The sequence below is a fragment of the Paramacrobiotus metropolitanus genome, unplaced genomic scaffold (assembly GCF_019649055.1).
Source record: "Paramacrobiotus metropolitanus isolate TYO unplaced genomic scaffold, Prichtersi_v1.0 Parri_scaffold0000044, whole genome shotgun sequence".
In the NCBI taxonomy this organism is placed as follows: Eukaryota; Metazoa; Tardigrada; class Eutardigrada; order Parachela; family Macrobiotidae; genus Paramacrobiotus; species Paramacrobiotus metropolitanus.
This window is the reverse complement of record NW_026570264.1, coordinates 30,880-51,072: the sequence shown is the minus strand read 5'-3', so window position 1 is coordinate 51,072 and position 20,193 is coordinate 30,880. Positions and strand designations below refer to the sequence as shown.

The following is a 20,193-nucleotide window of genomic DNA, read 5'->3' as shown; positions in this document are numbered from 1 at the left end:
TGCATGTTCACTATTTTGGTACCATGTACCGGGCCACTTCCCTTAACGCGAGTGGCTGCAGAAAACCGCCGCTTGCTTAATGGTTTGTTTATCCGTTCTCTTGCACCACCAATCGTACCGTAAGCGATTTAGCCTTCGCTAGACAATTTTACTGACAAGTGACTACTAAAAAAATTGGCCGTGCTCGTTAACTATGCTGTTAAAGAAATTATGCAAAAATTTATTAAAATGGAAATTTGGCACACTAGAATCTGTTTGGCTGACTGAACAGCAATTTTCAGTTGAGAAAAAATAGCAAAATTCGAAATTTTGGTTTCTGAAGAATTTTCAAACTCCACCCATTTTGTCAAACCAATTTGCAAAAAGAGAACCCTTGTTTAGGATCGGTTTAAATTAGTCTGTTGTGCATAGTTTGTAAAACGTTTGTCAAAAAAATTTACGAAAAAACAACCCTGTTTAAGATCGCTTTAAATTAAATTAGGTGTGCTACAATTTATGAGAATTGTTCTGTGGAACTGGACTATAGCTAGTGTGATGTCAGTCAGGCAGTGGACGCGTCATCCTACACGCAGCTTAATAAAGCAGGCAGCCATTATGTTCAGCCAACCGACTACAATGTACATAGTGCGTGTTATTACGATGCAGTTATTATTGCATTGCATGATTTATCATTATTAATTTTATAACTTATTACGATGCAGTTATTATTGCGCGCCATAACAATATGGTTGCGGGCGGCGGGCACTGCCCGTGTCGCAAACATTCTCTGTTGTCGAGCCCGAATCGAGTGACCAACACTTGACAGCACAGTTGAAAAATTATGAATTCATTACGTACTAAACTTGCTAATTTATGATCAGCTTGTACGAGCTATTGGGATAATCTTAGGATGCTTATGCAAATCATGCACCTAATTTTTGAACAAATTAGGTGCAGCTGATCTCCATCCAGGGTACTGTTTTACAGTATTCGTACAAATTAAAATTCGCTCTGTATTAAACTGCGGTCATACAGAACGTGAAACACATGCGCGTAGGTGAGTACGCATCACTGATCACTGTTGTTTTGAAATAATGGTAACACGAGTAATTCCAGTTGAAATACTACTTTTAATTATTTAACTTTAGAAACTGAAGAGAGTTTTGTTTTGAAGAAACCCCCGGCCCCCAAGGGGCCATTCACATTCCAGGGAAGGTAAAAAAAACACATCTTATACAATAAATTACTTAACTAGAATTTTCACAATATTTCGTTTTACTGTTGAAATTCCATTTCCAAGCAACAATTACAATTAAAAGTATTGCAGTTCCAATGAAAACCGTTGCCCCGAGACACTTCGGCAGATAATCCGACTGATAAAGCAGCTTGCTTACTCCGTGTTTTAAAATATTGATACAACTTGATGACTACACAGCCCTATCTGTATATATGGAATTTGGTAAAACAACTCGGAAAGATTACCGGACATTTCGGTCTTGGCGGTTCTGTTGTTGTCGTTGTGGCGCGTATCATCTGACTCCACGCCACGTATGCACCTGGTGGCATCCAAATCCCCTGGCGTTTAAAGCGGTCAGCTGGCGTCCGTGAAGGATTCTCACGAATGCCTGACGATACTGCGTGCGGTCTCGTATCGACGCTCTATAAATGTAACAACAAACACTGATTATGTATTTTCTCTGTGGATACAGTTTTCGTTGATGCATGATTATGGACTAAGAGAGGACATACCGCACTGATCATGACCGCGATGACAGCTAGCCAGAAAATATGCATCTGGAGAGCAGAGGTGTGACAAAACTTAATGCGTTCAATGGTAATTGTCCGCAAAATATCACTGACAGTAGTATTTTTCGATTAACAACACTTGTAACTGTAGAAGGTAAAACTAAATAAAATAATGTGCATGAAAGGTCTTTATATTAGAGTGACTGTTATGTGTGGCACGATGCCGGCTTGTTTTCCCAGCAGAGAACTTGTTTTGTCGAATCCAGGGTGGTTGCTGACCAAGCCACTTCACTAAAAAATTACCAAGAGAGCATTTCGCGGTAAAACAATGTTGCCCAGCTTTTCGCGGTACAAATACGATGAGGCGCTTAAGTGGATCGGAAACGTCTATTTATGTATTCTGTATACTTCGTGGAGTCGTGTTAAGTTTGCTGCTTGTACACGCAGCGGCTGCAGTTTTGCACAAGGCGCTCTGCTGTATGTACAAAATGCGTTTTTGTAAATGGAAACGTTTTTCGTAGAAGCAGGGAGCAGACCGAAATGGAAGCAGGGAGATGGTTTACTTGATCGAGGAGAAACTAAAACTTTGTTGCGTAGTCCTGGCTGTAAAGCTGAGTGTGATACTTCACTCAGGAACTATACACCGTAGGCTGCGTAGCATGACTCAGCGTGGCGAACTGAGCGAAGACATTCACGGTAATTCTAACTGTGCCTGACACGAACTCATGGCGCTGGAAAATCAGCAAATCAGCATAAAATTTCCAGGATGCACTTGATTTTCTCGTAAAAAAAAGCAGGCAGTTGCGACCGTTACTAGAACCCACTTCATAACTTCATAAAAAAGTCTATAGTGCGTTACTGTAAGCGGAAACCTTTTTTTGAAAGGAAAGTTATGTTCCGAAGAGCATTTGCAACAGTTATTGCGGCACTGCATGTCATAATATTATTCAGTACATTTTTACCAAAGCGGTTATCTGAGACAGATTAGAATACCAAACAGCTGCGCGTATGTACAGATACTTCGTGTATGATACATTTCAAGCGTCAGTTATTCTTAAGACTTTGCCCTTCTTAAGTTAGGCCAAAACGGTTGCCGTTTTGGCGATGGCGGCAATGGGACACGTCAAAAAGGTGGGGAGGGGGGACATTTCCGGTCGCAAAGCGTCCGTCGTAAATTTTGCCCACAACGCTTGTTGCCATTGTACATACAGTAATGATCAAGGGAGTGAATGTTTGTTCGTACACCATGAAATCAAATGTTCAGTAACTGTAATAATAAAAGAGTCAGATGCTTAGTTTAAGTGCACACTCCGGTAACAAGCGTCTTTCATTTCAAACCGATTCTGGCAACGCATATGATGCATTTGATTTGGTTAATTTGATTTGGTTTATTTAAATTCGAGTAGCCAAAGCCCGAAATGGGCATATATCCTAACCCATCCTTTGAAGAACATGGGAACATATGCTTGTAGGCTGGTCAAGTTACTTGAAACCATTAAAAACCAGTAATACATACGTACGCTAGACAACAACAAACCCTCCTAAACTTGTTTTTCTTAACTTTGTTTACACTTTTAACTTTTTTTGTGTAATTTAAAATTTTGATTTTGAGTAGTGCAACAATGCAGCCATTACACTTGCGTCATATACTCGCGAGCCGCGATTTAGAAAAATAGAATATGCGGAACTTTTCGTCGAAGTAAACACCGAAAAAGTGTATGACCAAAAGCGAGCCTTAGATGGTTACAAAATTTCAAGCGTAACTGCGCTAACAGGAAAACCCGAGACCAAACCATTTCCTCAGTTCGCACTTTACAGTTGTGTTACTCGTATTAAAACTTGGTGGTCATATGAATGGATCTTTGAAAGAAAAGTTCAAGAAAATCATTTGAGAAATGAGTGCTCAAAAATTCTGTGTTGTCGGATTTTCTGTACATAGTTGATATAGTCGGTTGAATCCACCACGACGATAGAATTCCTTGCGGTAACAGCATCCCATGGCGCTTAAAGCGGTTGGCGGGCGCCAACGACGTATTCTATCGAATGCCGGGCAATAGGGCGAACGCTCTCGTATCATAATCGCTCGCTCTCGTATCGTATCATCATCTCGCTCTCGCTCTATAAAAGTGAGCAAACTCCCAGCTTTCGCGATACAGAAAAGCTAGAAAATGGATCTACGGCGCGTTCTGTAAATACAGAGTAAAGCTTCCACAATAAGCTTGCATCGAGTACCGCTCAGTCGTTGGCGTCCACTACCACCTCGCTTAACCTTGCTGCCATTAGCTTGGTTTGAAGTTTTTTCAGACCGCAGTTCACGGGCGTCATCCACTTTTATTGGACTGGAGCATCGAGAATATAACGATATAATATGTGGGTTTCTTGGGTGATGCTTCGTACAGAGTACAGTCTGTACGTAGGTGCATTTCCAAAAACATCCCGCATTTCTTAAGCAGTTATTTCTGTATCGATAATTGCAAACTGTGCCACCAGATACGATGACGGTAACTATTGTAATTTTAATCGCTGCACGGCTTCGAACAAGCCTCGCCCTTTCGCTGACTTCTTTTTTTGTCAGTTTTCAGGCGGGTTAAAACAAATTATATGGTAACGCTATGAACAATCACGTATAGAAATAATAAACGATTTAGGACGCTGCCTTATGAGTAAATCTATATTATTAACCGTACAAGGAACAGTATTGGCATAGAACCACGGACGCAGCGTCGTCTGCCTCGATACCGTTTGTAAATGGTAACCTGGCTTAACGTTATGTCCAACCACAAACGTAGCGATAGTTGGGGAAAATGGTCGGACTGATTTCCAGGGCCCATTTTTTCAGATTGTCTTGGTGATAAATGTACATTTCTATAAACACATATTTTCGTTGGAAACCCATTATTTCCACCATGCAGCTGCATTGATCTGACGCTTACTGCCGTCTTTGACGCAACAAGTGTGTAACGGGACGATTCCATTCGGAAAAAGGTTGCTTGGGGCCGGCCGAGGGTACTGATCAAGATTCTGGGAGAAAAGTATAAACAGTTTCAGGGCGGTACCAAAGTCTTTCACAAGGTGGCGTGCTTCAGCTTACCCTAGCTAATGTGCTAGGTAGCTTTGCCGTGGTAGTTAAGGTCAGAACAATGTACCCAAAGCTGTGTTTCTTTTACTTTTAGAGTCATTTTTTAGTATACTGTATGCGCTATTTACTACACAGTCCCTATGTATGGAGCTCGGGAAAACAACTCGGAAAGAATTTGATGAGGAAAGATTACCGGGCACGTCGCTTTTGACGACTCTGTCGTTGTTGCGGTTACCCACTGATTAATCCACTCCGCTACTTCTTCTGGCGAAAACACCCACTGGCGTTTGAAGCGATTAGCTGGTGTCAACGACGGATTATCCAGAATGCCTGACGGGATGGCGTGCGGTCTGGAACTGACGCTCTATAACAGCAACAACCAACACTTATTATGTATATTCTCCATCAACAGAGCTCTAGTTAATGCGAATATAATGTACTGCAGGAAGTAGAATGAGAGAAAACGTACCGACTGATCAGGACCACGGTGACAGCTAGCCAGAAAATATGCATTGTAATGCAGAGGTGTGACAGTTTATGGTAATTGTACGCAAAATACCACTGACAGCAGTAGGTCGATTAACAACGGTTACTATAATGTGGAGACTGGAGACCGACATACTGTGCGTGAAAATGCTTTTTGTTATGGTGACTGTCTTATGTGGCACGATGCCGACTAATATTCTAAGCAGCGAACTTGTTTTGCCGAATCGAGGGTGGTTGCTGACCATGCTACTTCACTTGCAATTTGGCGTGACAACTCGCGGTAAACCACTGTTGTCCCAGATTTTCGCGGTAATAAAAATGCGATGGGACGCCTATAATAAAATGAGTTGGAAGCGCGTGTTCACTGTCATGAGGTACGTTGACTCAGAAGACAATAAATGATTTGAATGCCATAAATGATTTTACTTTAATGCTTATCGGACCAGTGGGATCAAAGTACACTTCTCGCCGGAAACAGGGACACTGGTATGAAAATTCGACGGGAGACGGCAGATACAAGCATCGGAGCATTAGCATAGAAATCCAGAACGCCCACTGTCGTAATAGCGGAGCTGTTTGAGATTGGACGAAGAGGCACATAAGCCCCCACTGTTTGCGGTCATCATTGCATCTCCGGGATCCATGGCCTCAGGACAACCAAAAGTGGTCGCCGATGCCCGTCACCATGACCGGCAGAAAAGATTACAGGCGATTTGAAAGCTCTTCCGCGACACCAGCAAATAATGTTCCCGACTTACGATTGCAGTGGCTAGAGTGGGTGGCGTTCAACACGGTCGAACTAGCAAAATCCGGGAAGCTCAATTTATTGTCGTCGTGATGCTCCGTAGAATCCGGATAGGAACATGAAACACACAGGCGAAAGGACAATTTTAATGTGTCTGTACTGGGGAATGTTCTGATGCGGATGTGATTACAGCGTGTGGCAAGAGAAATGGCAAAACAGGGAAATTATGCATCTGTACATTTTGTCAATCCTTTTAGCTTTATTGGTCAAATCATACTTGGGGGCAAAGTAAAGAAAGAAACATGCAAACTACAACAAGAAAATCTCATTTAATTTATCCAGCCCTTCCATCGTGCCAAGCACTGACGCCGCGTTACCCCGCTGAATTTCTATCGACAAGCGCTGTCTTAAAAACTCATGCGAGCGTGCTTCGCCGGTTTGCTGCTGAAGTCTCTTCCCCAATTCTTTGATAAATACGATTGCTGACGGTCCCCATGGTCCCATGGTTTCAAAGGCAATTGGAACGAATAGGTAGCGGCCAGCAGGTAAATATAAAGTCTGGATTTCTTATCCTCAGCTTGCACGGCGGCCGCTCCCGCTGTGGTCGAAGTTGCTTTGACATGTGATGGCGCAACCGTGTCTACACATGTCACGTCCCATGCGAGACACAGCCCGCGTTTCCATGCAAATGTCGTGCAGCCGTCCGGGCGGCGTTCCGTAGTGTGAGAGGTTCCACGCGGCTCCAGTTTTGCGGGCACACCGGCGGACACACATCCTCGGCAGATGATGCTGTTAAGCCCGCCGTGGCGCGGGTGCCTTCCGGCGGAGAAAGCACATGACAGCCCGTGGTGACCGTAACCATCCACGGGTTTGAGACATTTGACGCAGTCGTGAGGTTCACAGATCGTGGCGCCGAGGCGGAGACCAACGCTGATCTTCAGTTCATCGTCACCCAGCAGGTTACCAATGTGAGCGGATGGCAGGGCGTTCAACCAGATCCCGGCTTCAGGTCTGGACTGGGCAAGCAGGCGCGCTGTATTTATCTCGTCACCCTGAAACACCTCAAGCAGGGAGGAGAGGGAAACGTTGCATAATGGCAAGTCCCAAGCCTTTTGGGACTTCCGGTATGCCAGCTCTGGAATCTCAGGCTGACGAGCTTTCAGTTTCCATGACTCCACTGCACCAGAAACATCGACAACACTGTGGTCAGGCAGTAATGAAGAGAGCAAGCCGGATACGGAATGAATCGAAGCCAAGAAGGCTGGTAAAGATAATTCTTCCGACCGACGAATGCCAATTGGATCACACAGTACTCGACTGTGAAATATTAATAAAGCGACAATACCGTGCTAATAAGCAGCCTTGTCGATTCAGACAGCTAAAATAACTGTCAATAAATCCACTGTTTTCAAATTCCTCGTAGTGTGAAATGCACAGGTGCAGACGGATATTTTGCAGACCGGTATAGGTTGCCATTACCCATTGGAAAGAATTGCTAACACACGGGACTCCGTGCAATCTCTGCGGTATTTGAGTGCCTTGTTGTGGCGATACCGGTTCCGCCGCGGCGCGGCTCTCGTAGAAAACACTCGTGAAAACCGCAAAGAGGTTAGTCTTTTCTGATATTAAGCAGGCTCGATGCTTCGTAGAATCACTGCGTTTTAATGCACGTATTTTCCATCTTGGAAGTCGCAGTATGTTATTAGAAATTGACGATGCGCATGCTTTCCAATTTTATGGAGTCAGCATGCCGATAAAATTAGTGGGGTTGGTAAATGCACTTTTACGGGAAAGTACCGTGATAGTAATTCCTGGTACAGATACGTTTTGCTTAATCCAGTCATTTCCTAGGCCATTTCGCCTATGGTATTTTAGTGAACTGCTAGCGTTATAAAGAATTTCGGAATTCGGCTTTGTTAAGAAAATTCGGAATGTGCCTTATTCGTAGATGAGTTCGCTTTAATTTGTGTCAATAGTGGCCGAATTTGTGTGCACTTGTGCGAAAATTAAGAATGAAAAGCGTGCAACATTGGTATATCGTGATATGGGTATGTGCATTTGGTTGTCTCAATAACTGTAATAAATGCGTTCATTTTCAGGGTAGACGGAACTAGCGTTTATAGAGTATTTTCTTTTTTTGCTGATTACAAACAGATCAGAAGTTATAGCACCGTGAGTGGAAATAATTACTCGCGTTATAATTACCGGCACTGATTAAACATTGGTATGCTCTTTGCATATATGAAATTTTATGTATTTTTTTATGGAATTATTATTTTAAGTGGCTATAGTGACTCGTTTTGTACAGACTGTATGCGGGTATATACTGTATTTATAGTCTATATATGTATGCAGCCTGCAGGTATACTCGTTGTGGGCGTATGCGAATGAGCCCAATTACCGAAGGAACGCGCTTTAATTCGTGACCAAATCAAATAATGCGCGTTCTAATTGAACACTAATTAGCTAAAAAAAAGCGATGAAACACAGTTGACGAACCCCAAAGCGAGCGTGAGCAGTGACAAGGCGAACAAAAAGTCTTACTGGGAATAGTGATTGTAACCTTCATTCCAGGTGCGGATTCCATTGAAAGGTGCTTTAAATTATGGTCTTCCTATTAAATCCAATTAGGATTAGCGTGAGGCTTCGCATTGGGCTTCTTATGAGGGTTTGCATTAGGTTTTACAGTAGGCTTCGCATGGGGAGGATATGCATTAGGATTCACAGTAGGCTTCACATGGGGATGATTTGCATTAGGTTTCTCAGTAGTCTTCTTATTAGGAATTGCATTAGGCTTCACAGTAGTCTTCCCATTGGGCTTCTTATTAGGAATTGCATTAGGCTTCACTGTAGATTTCACATCATTTTCCACATTAGGCTTTACATTAGGGATCCAATGATGACGATTGGGGTCTTCCACAAACCCCTTTTGCCGTCCGTGGTCCAATATATCGATCACCATAATTCGTCTGGCACGTCTGGCATCTATGTAACAGACAAACACAGATGACGCCCGTTTCCATAATATACCGTAATTATCGAATTTGAAGCCCCCCCCAAAATACTAGCCCCCCCGTAATTAGAGCCCACCCCTAAGGTCGTTTGAAAGTTATAAGCCCCCCCCCCGAAATAGAGGCCCATGGGCTTAATTAAATACCGTAAACCCCATATAAAAAAATGCCAAAAAGCTGGTTTGAAAAATTGAAGCCCCCCCCCCCTTAAATACAAGCCCATGCCCGTAATTGGAGCCCACCCCGTGGGTCATTTGTAATATTTGTAACCCTGGGCTTCTAATTCGATAAATACGGTATCTACAGATTTTGCTGACTTACGGTTGCCGCTGTCGTAGTGAGTGGTGTTGGAGGACGTCGCGTGAGCAGCATCTGCTAAACTCAGGTTGCCCTCGTGATGCTTCAAATGGCCGCGTGTAACAACCTGAAACAGCAGCGCCATTTTTATAAAAGCATAAAAAACGCTGTGTAGATTGCGACGATGCGCAGTACTTACGGCATTCAGCAAAACAAATAATAACGCAGCGAAGAAAGCAGTGTTGCGGTACATTTTATTAAATCGCTTTTACATCAACGATTTCGATAAGCAAACAATACTAAGCTAAAAATTAACTTTCTGCTCAAGCAACTGAATCACTGGTGAGTTTAGGAATTTTTGTTAATCTGAAGTAATCCGTCCAATATGCCCGCTTTATATACATTTAGTTTTACTGAAAGAAATACTGCACGCGTAATATTCCAATAATTCTCCGTTTTGAGTGGTTCAGTGTGGCGACATCCATTTATCCAGCGATTGCGCTCTAAGAAAACACACGATTAAAGCGCTGAGCGGTGATTTTTTGTATGGGATACTTCTTAAAACTGCTATCATTTTGCATGCACGGGTAAACCGGGAAAAACGCATCATTTTTCCGGACCGGCATTGCACAAGCTTTCCCGCTTTTCTGGAGTCAGCTTACTGGTTATCTGACAAGTCTTGAACACTTCAGACGCCGCTGCTTGGAAAAGCCGGCGTTATGTACGGGGTACAAGTGTTCACGTACACCATTTTCGCAGGGTCAGCGTTAGCGCTTCACCACGTAGATCGTACGCGTATTATACTAGAAAGGTTCGACTATGAAATTAGTATTATTAGTGACAGGCAGTATGTTACACCTGATCGGGATGCTTTATCAGTTAATGATCAGCTGGTAATTGTGTCCTGGTTCGTATCTTCGTACATAGTATGATAAACTAATCCTTGCAACAAAATTAATGGTTTGCACTCATTGTCCTTATGTATGCTATGGGGAAGATAACAACGCTTGATAAACATTGCTGTTGTGTTTTACGATAAAAGTATTGTCGATTGCAGCGCTACGGGCAGGTGGCACAAATGTTTATAGTAGTTTCAGAATTTCTGACGGTCGATGTTTACTGATTTTTCTTCTGCAAACCAAAGCCTAATCTAGATTGCAAAATCGCGCGAATTTCCTTTGAGTTTATTGTTAAAGAACGACTTACAACGTCTAGATCAAATATGCATTCAGTCAGCATTTTGGTTTTGATCGTAGCAGTCGGTAAGTTAAATTCAAACTGCTTTTTCGGCGGTACGCTAAGAATGACCATTCAGAAAAGTTGTTGGAGGAAAAAACCGACTATATAAGAAGATAAAAAACCAAATTCGGTAACAAATTTGAACATTTGGCGCGTCAGTGGTATAGTACACATAGTGTGCAGTAGATCTTGCCACGGGAAGTTGTTACTGAGCACTTTTTAGTTGCTGCAGTTGCGTGTGCACCACAGAGCGCGCGGCGAAATTTGGATAACCGGATGGCATCCCGCAGCCTGGGCGAATTCGCCATGATGATTTACGCTACAACTGGTCGTTGCTGGTCACATTACGCTGGATATGGGAAGTATTGCGGACCGATGGGCAGCGGCCGTCCGGTAGACGCCACCGACACGTGTTGCCGCGATCACGATGTCTGCTACGACAACATCGCCATGCTGTGCCCGGGGGCGGCTGCCTATCTGCGACGATACCAGTGGACCATCTCCAACATGACGCCATCCTGCGGTAAGGGAAATTGTTCGAACTGCGTGGAGCCATTGTTTAATGCAGAAATGAATGCCGCAAGAGACGACGAATTACATAAATTATTAATATTTTGCTGTACAATTGCAGTTGCCGATCAGGAACCGTGTGGTTATGTGCTGTGCGAATGTGACCGTGTCATGGCGGAGTGTCTGAAACGATCGCCTTACAATATGAATTACGCCCCGTCCGGCGTTCCCGTCGGGCCACCGGTGGCTAATCCCGATCCTAATAATTTTTTATGCTTTATGTAATGAAAAGGCGGTAGCCACTAGCCAGTAATTCTGTTGCAGAAAAGCTATTAGAAATGATGCGCCGTGTTAATTTCGTATTCGTCCAGTTCTGCAAAGTTATTCATGTAACAGTTTCAGCGGCCTCCAAAAAAGCGTAAAGCAGCGAAGCCCTTGCTATGTAGTAAGTAATATGTTTGTACAGCCTGTACAGGTATGCAGAAGAACTAGTACACAAATAACTTTCAGATCAACAATACATTCAGAAAGCGCAAATTTTAATGTGCTCAAAACACCATAAGCACAGAAATTCAAGTTACTGTTGATTATTAAAGGCTTTATTATCTCATGCATGTGCCGTACGTAGACTATCACAACAATGTACATGTACGTACACTGTATAAATGGATGTAAAAACACGGTTATCTATTTCTCGCTCTTAATTTTCCGACTTTTTCGACGACAATCGAATATTATCATGAAAAGAAAAACAATGACACCATCTACGTATTATTTAATAACACTGACACCCGGTGAGACACCCAGAGTTTCTATAAAGTGTGGCTTATCGACTGTCTCGCATTATTGTGGGAAGCCAGCTTATTCACATTTCGACCGGTATCGACGCCAAACAACCTTCTCCATGACTCCTTATAGTCTCCTCTGCATACGCAATAGCATGTCGCCAGACCGTGTGACGAAACAGTTGGAGGAAATTTCATTAATAAACGCCAATTCAATAAAGGAATTCAATAACTATTGGTCACTGACGATCGTGATCCCCTTGACCGTGACCGCTGTTATAACCGACCTTCCTCCACCTGTTCGACGTATGCTTATCGTATCCGGTACATGTACAGTACGGGCATTCCCATTGGAAACCTGCCCGGCCCGATGTGCATGCTTTCCCGGAGATGACTCGATTGATTCGAAAAACTCAGCGAAGAGACAATTGGTGTAAACGTGTCTCACCGTCAATTGCTAGCTGTTCATATGTAATTGTCCTCAAGTGGCAATATTGCCGGCAGCTGTACAGCCGAACACGCATACGGTACGTTGTTCTATCCGCTGAATATAGGAGCACCACTTGTACATCGGGATCAGTTCTGGAAGCGGCAGCCGAATCCAACACGGTCGATCTGTTTAATTAGCCGACTATTGCTGCATTTAGAACTTGCCTGTTTAAAGTTGAATGGCTCCTTTTTCCGGCTATTTACTCTACTGCACCCTACACAGGCGCTTTTCTCCTGTTGCAGCCCTTTTCTCCTGTTTGTTTCTGTCCTTTTTTTGTTCGATCCGTTTAAAAATTTCTACGCTAGATTGACTAAGCTTGTCAATCCAGCTGAATCTGCGTTAAATGGTTTGTTATACGACAATACTAAAACAGCTGGAAAATGCCCTTTTTTCATCAGCTTTATTACGGAAGATAATCATGCGCTCTCCGGTCGTTCGTTTTCGCAACGTTAAATTTAACTTGCTGCCCGATTTTAACGCCCTTTGAATTTCCAACATTCGAAAAATCCGTACCGGTAATTATGAATGTTTCCGCTACATTGATTCATGTCAACGTCAGCACGGAAGATATTCCCGCGTGGATAACGTATCGTACCACATTAATCGCGTGGCTGGTGATTATGCTGATCCTGGCCGTTACCGGCACCTGCCTCAACGCCTTATTAATCTACGCCATTTTGTCATCCCGCAAACTCCGCCACGGATCCGGACTGTTAATTTTTAACTGTCTGCTGATTAATTTAGTGTTGTGCGGTATTGGTATGCCCATGATTATTATTGATACGTACTTTGGTGTGTACTACCAGTACGCGCCGGAACATTTCTGCAAGAATTTATTGCTGTTTTATTATTCGTTCATGTACACGGTGGACTGGGCCCAGTTGGCCGTGGCCACCAATCGTTTTGTGGCCATCTGCTTTCCGCATGCATATACCAAATGGATGCACCTCACTGTCATCATTCCCATGATGGTAATTTTGTTCGATGCGTTAATTTTGTTCGCAACGATTTCTTATGTTGACGTTTATCTGCTGAGTAGGTGTGGGAATCGATAATTTATTATAAAATTTATTCATACGATAATCGATATCTAGTTAAAATTACATAATTCCGTTGTAGTTCTTTTTTTTGCTCCTAGGAGCAAAACTTTCATCCGAAAATATTACGCAACCCGAAAGATGTAATAAAGATTTAGTTTAACCCGTTCCACACTATGCCCGACTATGCGTTTTAGGCCGACATGGCCATCTCCTTGACGTATGGCCGCTAGAATTAAAAAAAAATGTTTTTGTCTTAATGTAAATTTTCCTGTCCCAGATTGCCAATTTTTAAGGCAAGACCCATCCGTTCTAGAATCCCATTTTCCTGGGTTAAACAGAATCTTGTCCAACGCAAATATTGCAGATTTATTTTAAATTTATTAAATCATTTGAAGACTAAAATTGAAATAAATTTTCATATTTTTAACGGAGCATAGTAAAGCTTTATAAAGTTTGTCCCAGTTTAAATGTGTCCTGAAAGCTACGTTTTCTTTAAACCGGTTTCAGTTTGTTGTGTCCAAAAGGGGACGGTAATTCACACCCAGAAAATCGGGAATTCTGGTTCCATCGTAATCCACATATTTCGATTTTATGGGTATCGATCACTGTTTATACAGCTGCTGTGTGAGTGCAGTTTACGACCAATTAAATTCTGTGTGGTAAAAACGGCTCGGTGATATAGCATTGTAAAACTTAGTGTATCACTGTTTTTTCTTGTGTGTCCACGGCAGGTGGTTCCGTACATTGTGCCATTTATCAGCAATCTAGTCCTGTTCTACGATATTGGCGCCCATTTCCAGCCGATGCGACCGTGGGGTGCGTGTGGCACGAAACCCGTTCCGCAGGACGACACCTATCACTTCGTGGTTGGATTGTGCGTCGCTTTGCCGATAGCGGGGCTGAGTTTGCTGTACGGGACAATTTTCTTGGTGGTTGGGATGCGTTGGATCATGGCGCACCGTCAGGTTATCCCCGGCGCGGTACCCCGGCCTATCCCAACGGACAACCAACGGGCGCTATTCAAACGGCGGTATCGTAGCGTGAAACTGCTATTTGTCACGGCGCTGTGGTATTCCCTGGCGTTGCTACCGGCACCCATCGCCTCCAGTTTCTTTTCGGTGGAGTACAATTCGCAACCGTTGTTGCAGCTGATTTTTCGGATATTTCTTTTGGCGGCGTACTCAACGAGTCCGGTAATTATTGTCCACTTTTTCCGTTTTCTTGTTTGTACAAATTTAAGCCAAAACTAAGGTGAGCTGTGTTTGTAGCTGCTGTTTCTGGCCAAGACGGAGGACTACCGGCGCCGTATCCGCCATATGTGGAGGAATTTCTGTACCGCGTGCTGCTGCTCGTCCCTGTTACGTAGATGGAACCGTAGCGGTTTCCTTGGGAAGACAAGCGATGGAGCTCCATCTGGCACGGTAGTCAGCGCTTCATAAAGTAAAGATGGTTGGTTGCCGGATCCGCTAATTGTCGACATTCAATTACGCTGTTCAAGTCTGTTCCGGCAGCTGAGCGATATGATAATATAAATATCGTATTAAATACTTCTGTACATACTCGAATTATTAATAAACTTTATATGAGTAGCCCGATGCCTGCGTGTATATAACAGCCGTCATGTGTAATGTATAATTCAGCAGATACCTGGCACGTGTCTAGCATCAATATCTGCATAGATTACTCAAAACTGCTGCCGGGTGACGGTCTCTATCACTATACTGGACGCCTGATTGCCGGCATTCCACATGAAGAAAATTCATGCGTTTTGTCTGTGTGCGAATCTCGCAATACACATGTAAGGAAAGTACTGTTTCAGCTCAGGCTATGGGCTACTATAAAGAGTTTCAACGTTTCAGTTAGATTTGAGTTTAATAAATTGCCTGAACAAGTTCGCCCAAATAAAGTAGACTTTAATGTGCAGTGTTCGCCAGTGAAATGTGATCTTGCGTGTGTGCTGCGTTCCTTGCGAGTTCCTCGATTCAGCCCAAATTGTCCTATCCGACCGATGGACGACGGTCATATCAAGTGTGCGTGGGAAGCATTTGCTTCGGCATTCTGTATAGCGCCATGAGCAGCTGATTTCCCATTGGAAAAGTGGACATTTGTTTCCGTAGGAAGGCCCTTCTCCTGACGATCGAGCCGTTCGCGCAGTGCCGCTTCATCGTCGCGGTGTAGTTTGGACGGCATCTCCCAGTACGGTTTATCATCCAGCACCTCGTACATTGTCGGACGGTTCCATAGCGGTATCCTCAGGATTAAACCTGTAGATGACAAATCAATTAGGGAAATGACCGCGTTATATGTTTGGGATACGTTGCCTAGGAAAATTGCTACTGACAAGTATCAGGGCAAGTGAGCTAGATGTACATGGAAGATGTATAAACTGAGGAACCCAGCAAGTATGGAGCAAATGCGAAAACGAAATACTCGTAGCGTGCATATGGTGATCATAACAGATATACGGCAATTTTAGTTCTTTGAATAAATGAGACGGAGAAAGTCACGAAACCAAGATGTCATTTGCGGAATCGCTTAGGCACCGTCTTACCTGTAAAAATCCCGCCACCAATGGCGATTGCCAGCGTGACCGCCATCCCGGCTAGCTGGTAACCGCCCTGCATACTGGCCGACCATCCATAGCCTGGTTTCAGGTTGGCGTTGGTTTTAAGAAGTTCTTTATATTCTGGTGTGTTTTCCATGGGTACTTGACCGGGAAACTGCCCGTAAAATCTGCATCAGAGGCGATAAAATTAGGGGCAATCGCAAAATTCGTTAATGCACAGAATCAGAACATACGAGGTGCCATAAACTTCCGGCGTCGCACACCCGGCAACAATCGCACTAATCAGGCCGCCAACAAATGCCGGGATTGCGTGCAGGTTGTGGACGCCGACGGAGTCGTGGATGCCAAGTTTTCTATCGAGAATCGGCTAAGAGCAAAAAAAGTTTTTAGTACAGATGCATGATGTACTGTACGAGTACATATACATTTTGTGAAAGCAAAATGAAATTCAAGAAAGAAATGTCAGTTATTTACCGAACCGAAATGGTATCCCAGAGCGGAAATGCATCCGATGAAGAACCCGCAGATTAATGCACCGAACGGATATAAGTACATATCGCACACCGCGCCCACCACAACGCCGCCCGCGAGGGTGGAATTCTGAATAATTTCCTGGAAATAAAAACAAAATTTTGTATGCTATAGAACTGATTTGGCAATGTTAAATTTAGAGGAATATTCACTTACTACAATATAATATTCACTTACTTTTTGCTATAAATTACCGATTCAAGCGCAGCCAAGTGGTTGTATGCTAAGTTATATAAAGCGTCGTGTATTAAAATATCCGCAAACATATTCACTGCGCTGAGTGCGCTCTGCCTGTTGGCGAATGTGTGGGAGCAAAATAAAAAGCGCATGAGTTCGCCTGTAAAAAACCGGCCCTTTGGGAGAAAACTGAAGCATCGCAGCCAAATTTAAAGAGCATAATTTCGTTGATAAATTTTTATAAATTAATTAATAATAGTCTTTTGATTAACGTTCATTTCGGCGACAGCAAAATGTACAAAAGTATAGTAACTAAAATTTTTACCGGGCAGAATTTTTCATGTTTGACGAACGTGGACACCATGAACGCGCCCAGACAACTGGCCGCAATGGCAAAATACGTGTTATACACCGCCCGGTATCGCCCGTCATCCATGGCCATCACCGCGTTGAAACTCGGCCAGAACAGCCAGAGGAACAGCGTCCCTACCATGGAGAACAGATCAGAGAAGCGGCTCATCTCTTTCAGGTCGTTGAAGTGCGGATCGGCGAACTGGCGGCGGTGCATCGTGCGGGACAATGCTAGACCGAAGTAGGCGCCAAACAGATGGATGACGATGGTGCCACCAGCGTCCTTTATTAATAAGAGATCGTAGCAGATCCACTCGTTGACCGTGACCAGGACGGTCTCGATCATCAGCATAATGACGTACTGGATGGGACTCAGTTTTCCCAGAACCACACCCAATGTAATGAGTACAGTGGCGGCCGTGAATTCCGCACTGATAATTCTATAAGAATTTAGAAATGCAAGTTAGCAACATTTTTGTCGTAGAATTAGTGAAAGATATGTAAGTGCAACAGATGAATTACTACAATTATTTAAAAAAATATTTACTTAATAATTATCATGGGTTGCGAAAATATAATAATTCGTAGCAAAAATATAAATTAAAAAATCAAGCTTTTTACACAAGCATAAGTCTACGAAAAAATAATTTAAAACATTATGTAATTTGTTAAAAGTGTGTCCTTTAATAACTCCTAAAATATGCGTAATCAATAATTAGGACTTAAGTAGTTATAATAAGTTGTGGCGTAGAAAAAGTGTTTTTGAAGACTAACGATATAAAATCCAGATTAATTCTCCAGCTGTTTTCCGCGAGACGGTAAAATCCACGCAGAATAGTGCCCCACTGCAAAACGAAGGCAGCCACCAGGAATGTCATGCCCACTGCGCTGTATCCGTATCTAGTCCACCGCAAAAGACATCGTTAGCATGTGTTTGCTGTACTAATACGGTACGCCCGGCTCAAACTAATTCCAGGCTATTTCCAGCGCCGCTCTGACAGAATTAATTCTTTTTTTAAAAATACACCGAAAATCTAGCTGCTGTAGCATTAGATTAGATTTATGAATCTATTAACCAACATAAATCTATTAACGAAACTAAATTTAAATAAATTTATGGAAATAAAAGAAAAATTTTATTCTGACCAAACATTACAAAAGATTTTAAAAAAATAGCAGATTTTAACAACTTCCGGACAAAGAAGAAATAGGCCGCTTAATCGGTTTTGGACACAGATATGGTGCTCAGTCAAATTTGACAAGTCGATCAATATCTCTCCTAACGAACAAGTTTGACAACTACTCGGCAAGCCGATTGTCGGCTGACTAAATTTTTTAACGACACCATTGTTCCGCACTTTATAGCTACCTAGATTAATCATGTGAATAATTACCGTAATAATCTGTCCCGGAAATACGAGCATTTTAAGCGGCTACATATCGAGCCTACATATCGAGCATAGTAACAGAACTTACGGTGATCATACTTTTTGTCTTACACACATACTTCTTCAGACATGTCATCAGGAAGCCAAATCCAATGAAAACCATGACGTGGACATCTTGGAACACTGTATACAAAGTTATTTAAATTTATTCAACTGGTTCAGTAATTTCTCTATGACGAATTTCCAAACTTAGCTGTTAAAGCAGAAAAGCCAGTAGCATATATGTATAAATGTATAAGTAAACAATAAATGGCCGCACAGAGAAAAATGTGATTCCGGCAACTCGACCGACAACTGTTGCCATTATGTTGACTTATTGAAAGCGTTTCTAAAAAAATGTATCATAGAAAATTCGTTTTAAAGTGATATAGTGGAGTTTGCCTTATTAACAGTGATTTTTAAAAAAATCCTGCAAACTTTGTTTTGAGAGTAACAGTACAATAAATCTGCCCTTCTGAAAATGTCTCTTTTAATTAAGACACATCGTTAAAAATATACTTACTTAAGACTGAACGCCGCTTGTTGATCGTACGTTTAAATCTTCCATTTATTTTAAAGAGAAAACTGATATTTTCAAAATGTTGATTATACCGGTAGTAGATTTGTAGTATTCTTTTTAAATATTATTCTTAGTTTTTTTATATATGTGTTGCTTTTGGGCGCTTACTGGTGTAATAGCGAGCTCCTTCAGCCGGCGACTTGGGCACCATGGAGCGGAGCAGCGCCTCGCGGCCGATCCATTTCTCTAGCGCCGGATTAAAGGTGATATTAGAGTGATTCAATTTCGCCAGATACTGTTCCTCCACACTGCCGCGGCCGAACTGTGCCTGTCGACGCGACGGCGGCGTCCCTTCCCAGCCATAATCCACAAGACAGCCGAAAATGATGATAAAGGCTGCTTCGCACACGAAGATCAGGAGACCCAGCTTCCCGCGGCGCCACGCGACTTCCTGCATGGTGATAAAGATCACGGTGGAAAAAGGAAGAAAGACAAAACAACTAAACCGCGCATCGACCTGTGGTCGGCTGATATGGCTGTTATGTACGGGGCCTCAGGCATGTCAAGTGACTGTTTTAATTACCTAATCTGTGGGAGCATATGATTTGCTCATTAACAGCGGTTTAATTACTAGTCGCTCCGTTTAACTATGTTCAGTGGAAACTGGTCCGTTTGGAAAAAAATGGTTAAGATTGCCAGACCAGGAAATTGGTCAACGTGACCAGGGGCATTTTAAATTCTTACATACACGCACCGGGAACATGTGAGAAAAATTAAATTTAAACAACAGAGATGGGTGCAGCCACGTGGGATCGAACAATAGGTATTCTGCTGAGTCAGCGCCAGGCGCGCACAATTTAAATTATGGCAACACAGACTCAACCGTTTTCAGGCACGTATGAATTTAATACCATTTTGGTCTGCCGTATAATGTATGCGTTGATGCTGTAAAATAACAGTTTAGCAACACCACGCCATCATAGTCAAGCGTCAGGTTAATTTGCGGACGATCGGAGCATACGTACGGCCTATGCTGCTGGAGGACCTTAACTCAAATTACTTGTGCAGCACTTCCGGTGAGTTTCTAGTTGCGTAAGTTGGACAAGGGTTTAACGTCACCAAAGCAGCTATTGATATATTCATTAGAACCAGAAAAACCATGGATGACAAGCTCCACTTGTCAGACAAGGTTGCTTTGTACGGAATAACCGAAA

General features: G+C 42.9%; 3 protein-coding genes across 4 annotated transcripts; 1 reads left to right on the top strand and 2 right to left on the bottom strand.

Moving 5' to 3' along the window:
• Positions 1-8,523: 8,523 nt before the first annotated feature.
• LOC129591096 (circumsporozoite protein-like) lies at positions 8,524-10,147 on the bottom strand. The gene is made up of 4 exons (XM_055486624.1): positions 10,006-10,147; positions 9,543-9,846; positions 9,368-9,470; positions 8,524-9,020 (listed from the first exon to the last, which is right to left on the bottom strand). The coding sequence occupies exons 2-4, from the start codon at positions 9,594-9,596 to the stop codon at positions 8,653-8,655; spliced, it is 525 nt and encodes a 174-aa protein (XP_055342599.1). The 5' UTR covers positions 9,597-9,846; positions 10,006-10,147; the 3' UTR covers positions 8,524-8,652.
• A 261-nt stretch (positions 10,148-10,408) lies between these two features.
• Positions 10,409-11,530, top strand: LOC129591097 (neutral phospholipase A2 3-like). Of its 2 annotated transcripts, none has more exons than XM_055486626.1 (3): positions 10,409-10,605; positions 10,815-11,105; positions 11,214-11,530. In XM_055486626.1, exons 1-3 carry the CDS (start codon positions 10,566-10,568, stop codon positions 11,375-11,377), a joined length of 495 nt encoding a protein of 164 aa, XP_055342601.1. In that variant the 5' UTR covers positions 10,409-10,565; the 3' UTR covers positions 11,378-11,530. The 2 variants fall into 2 exon arrangements, with proteins under 2 accessions (XP_055342601.1, XP_055342600.1); XM_055486625.1 differs by having other exon boundaries at positions 10,411-10,605; positions 10,806-11,105.
• A 3,489-nt stretch (positions 11,531-15,019) lies between these two features.
• LOC129591064 (ammonium transporter Rh type A-like) lies at positions 15,020-19,494 on the bottom strand. The gene is made up of 8 exons (XM_055486584.1): positions 19,148-19,494; positions 18,540-18,603; positions 17,807-17,932; positions 17,007-17,472; positions 16,448-16,585; positions 16,207-16,340; positions 15,959-16,140; positions 15,020-15,671 (listed from the first exon to the last, which is right to left on the bottom strand). Exons 1-8 carry the CDS (start codon positions 19,434-19,436, stop codon positions 15,427-15,429), a joined length of 1,644 nt encoding a protein of 547 aa, XP_055342559.1. The 5' UTR covers positions 19,437-19,494; the 3' UTR covers positions 15,020-15,426.
• Positions 19,495-20,193: the final 699 nt, after the last annotated feature.

Coding starts and splice junctions, on each gene's coding strand:
- LOC129591096 (XM_055486624.1), bottom strand. CDS start 9,596: ATGTACCGCAACACTGCTTTCTTCGCTGCGTTATTATTTGTTTTGCTG. Junction 9,471..9,542: donor TATTTGTTTTGCTGAATGCC/GTAAGTACTGCG, acceptor CTGCTGTTTCAG/GTTGTTACACGCGGCCATTT. Junction 9,021..9,367: donor TCACTACGACAGCGGCAACC/GTAAGTCAGCAA, acceptor TCTGTTACATAG/ATGCCAGACGTGCCAGACGA.
- LOC129591097 (XM_055486625.1), top strand. CDS start 10,566: ATGCATTCAGTCAGCATTTTGGTTTTGATCGTAGCAGTCG. Junction 10,606..10,805: donor GGTTTTGATCGTAGCAGTCG/GTAAGTTAAATT, acceptor AGCACTTTTTAG/TTGCTGCAGTTGCGTGTGCA. Junction 11,106..11,213: donor CAACATGACGCCATCCTGCG/GTAAGGGAAATT, acceptor GTACAATTGCAG/TTGCCGATCAGGAACCGTGT.
- LOC129591064 (XM_055486584.1), bottom strand. CDS start 19,436: ATGCAGGAAGTCGCGTGGCGCCGCGGGAAGCTGGGTCTCCTGATCTTC. Junction 16,586..17,006: donor AACATGAAAAATTCTGCCCG/GTAAAAATTTTA, acceptor TTTTATTTCCAG/GAAATTATTCAGAATTCCAC. Junction 16,141..16,206: donor CCGGAAGTTTATGGCACCTC/GTATGTTCTGAT, acceptor CCTCTGATGCAG/ATTTTACGGGCAGTTTCCCG.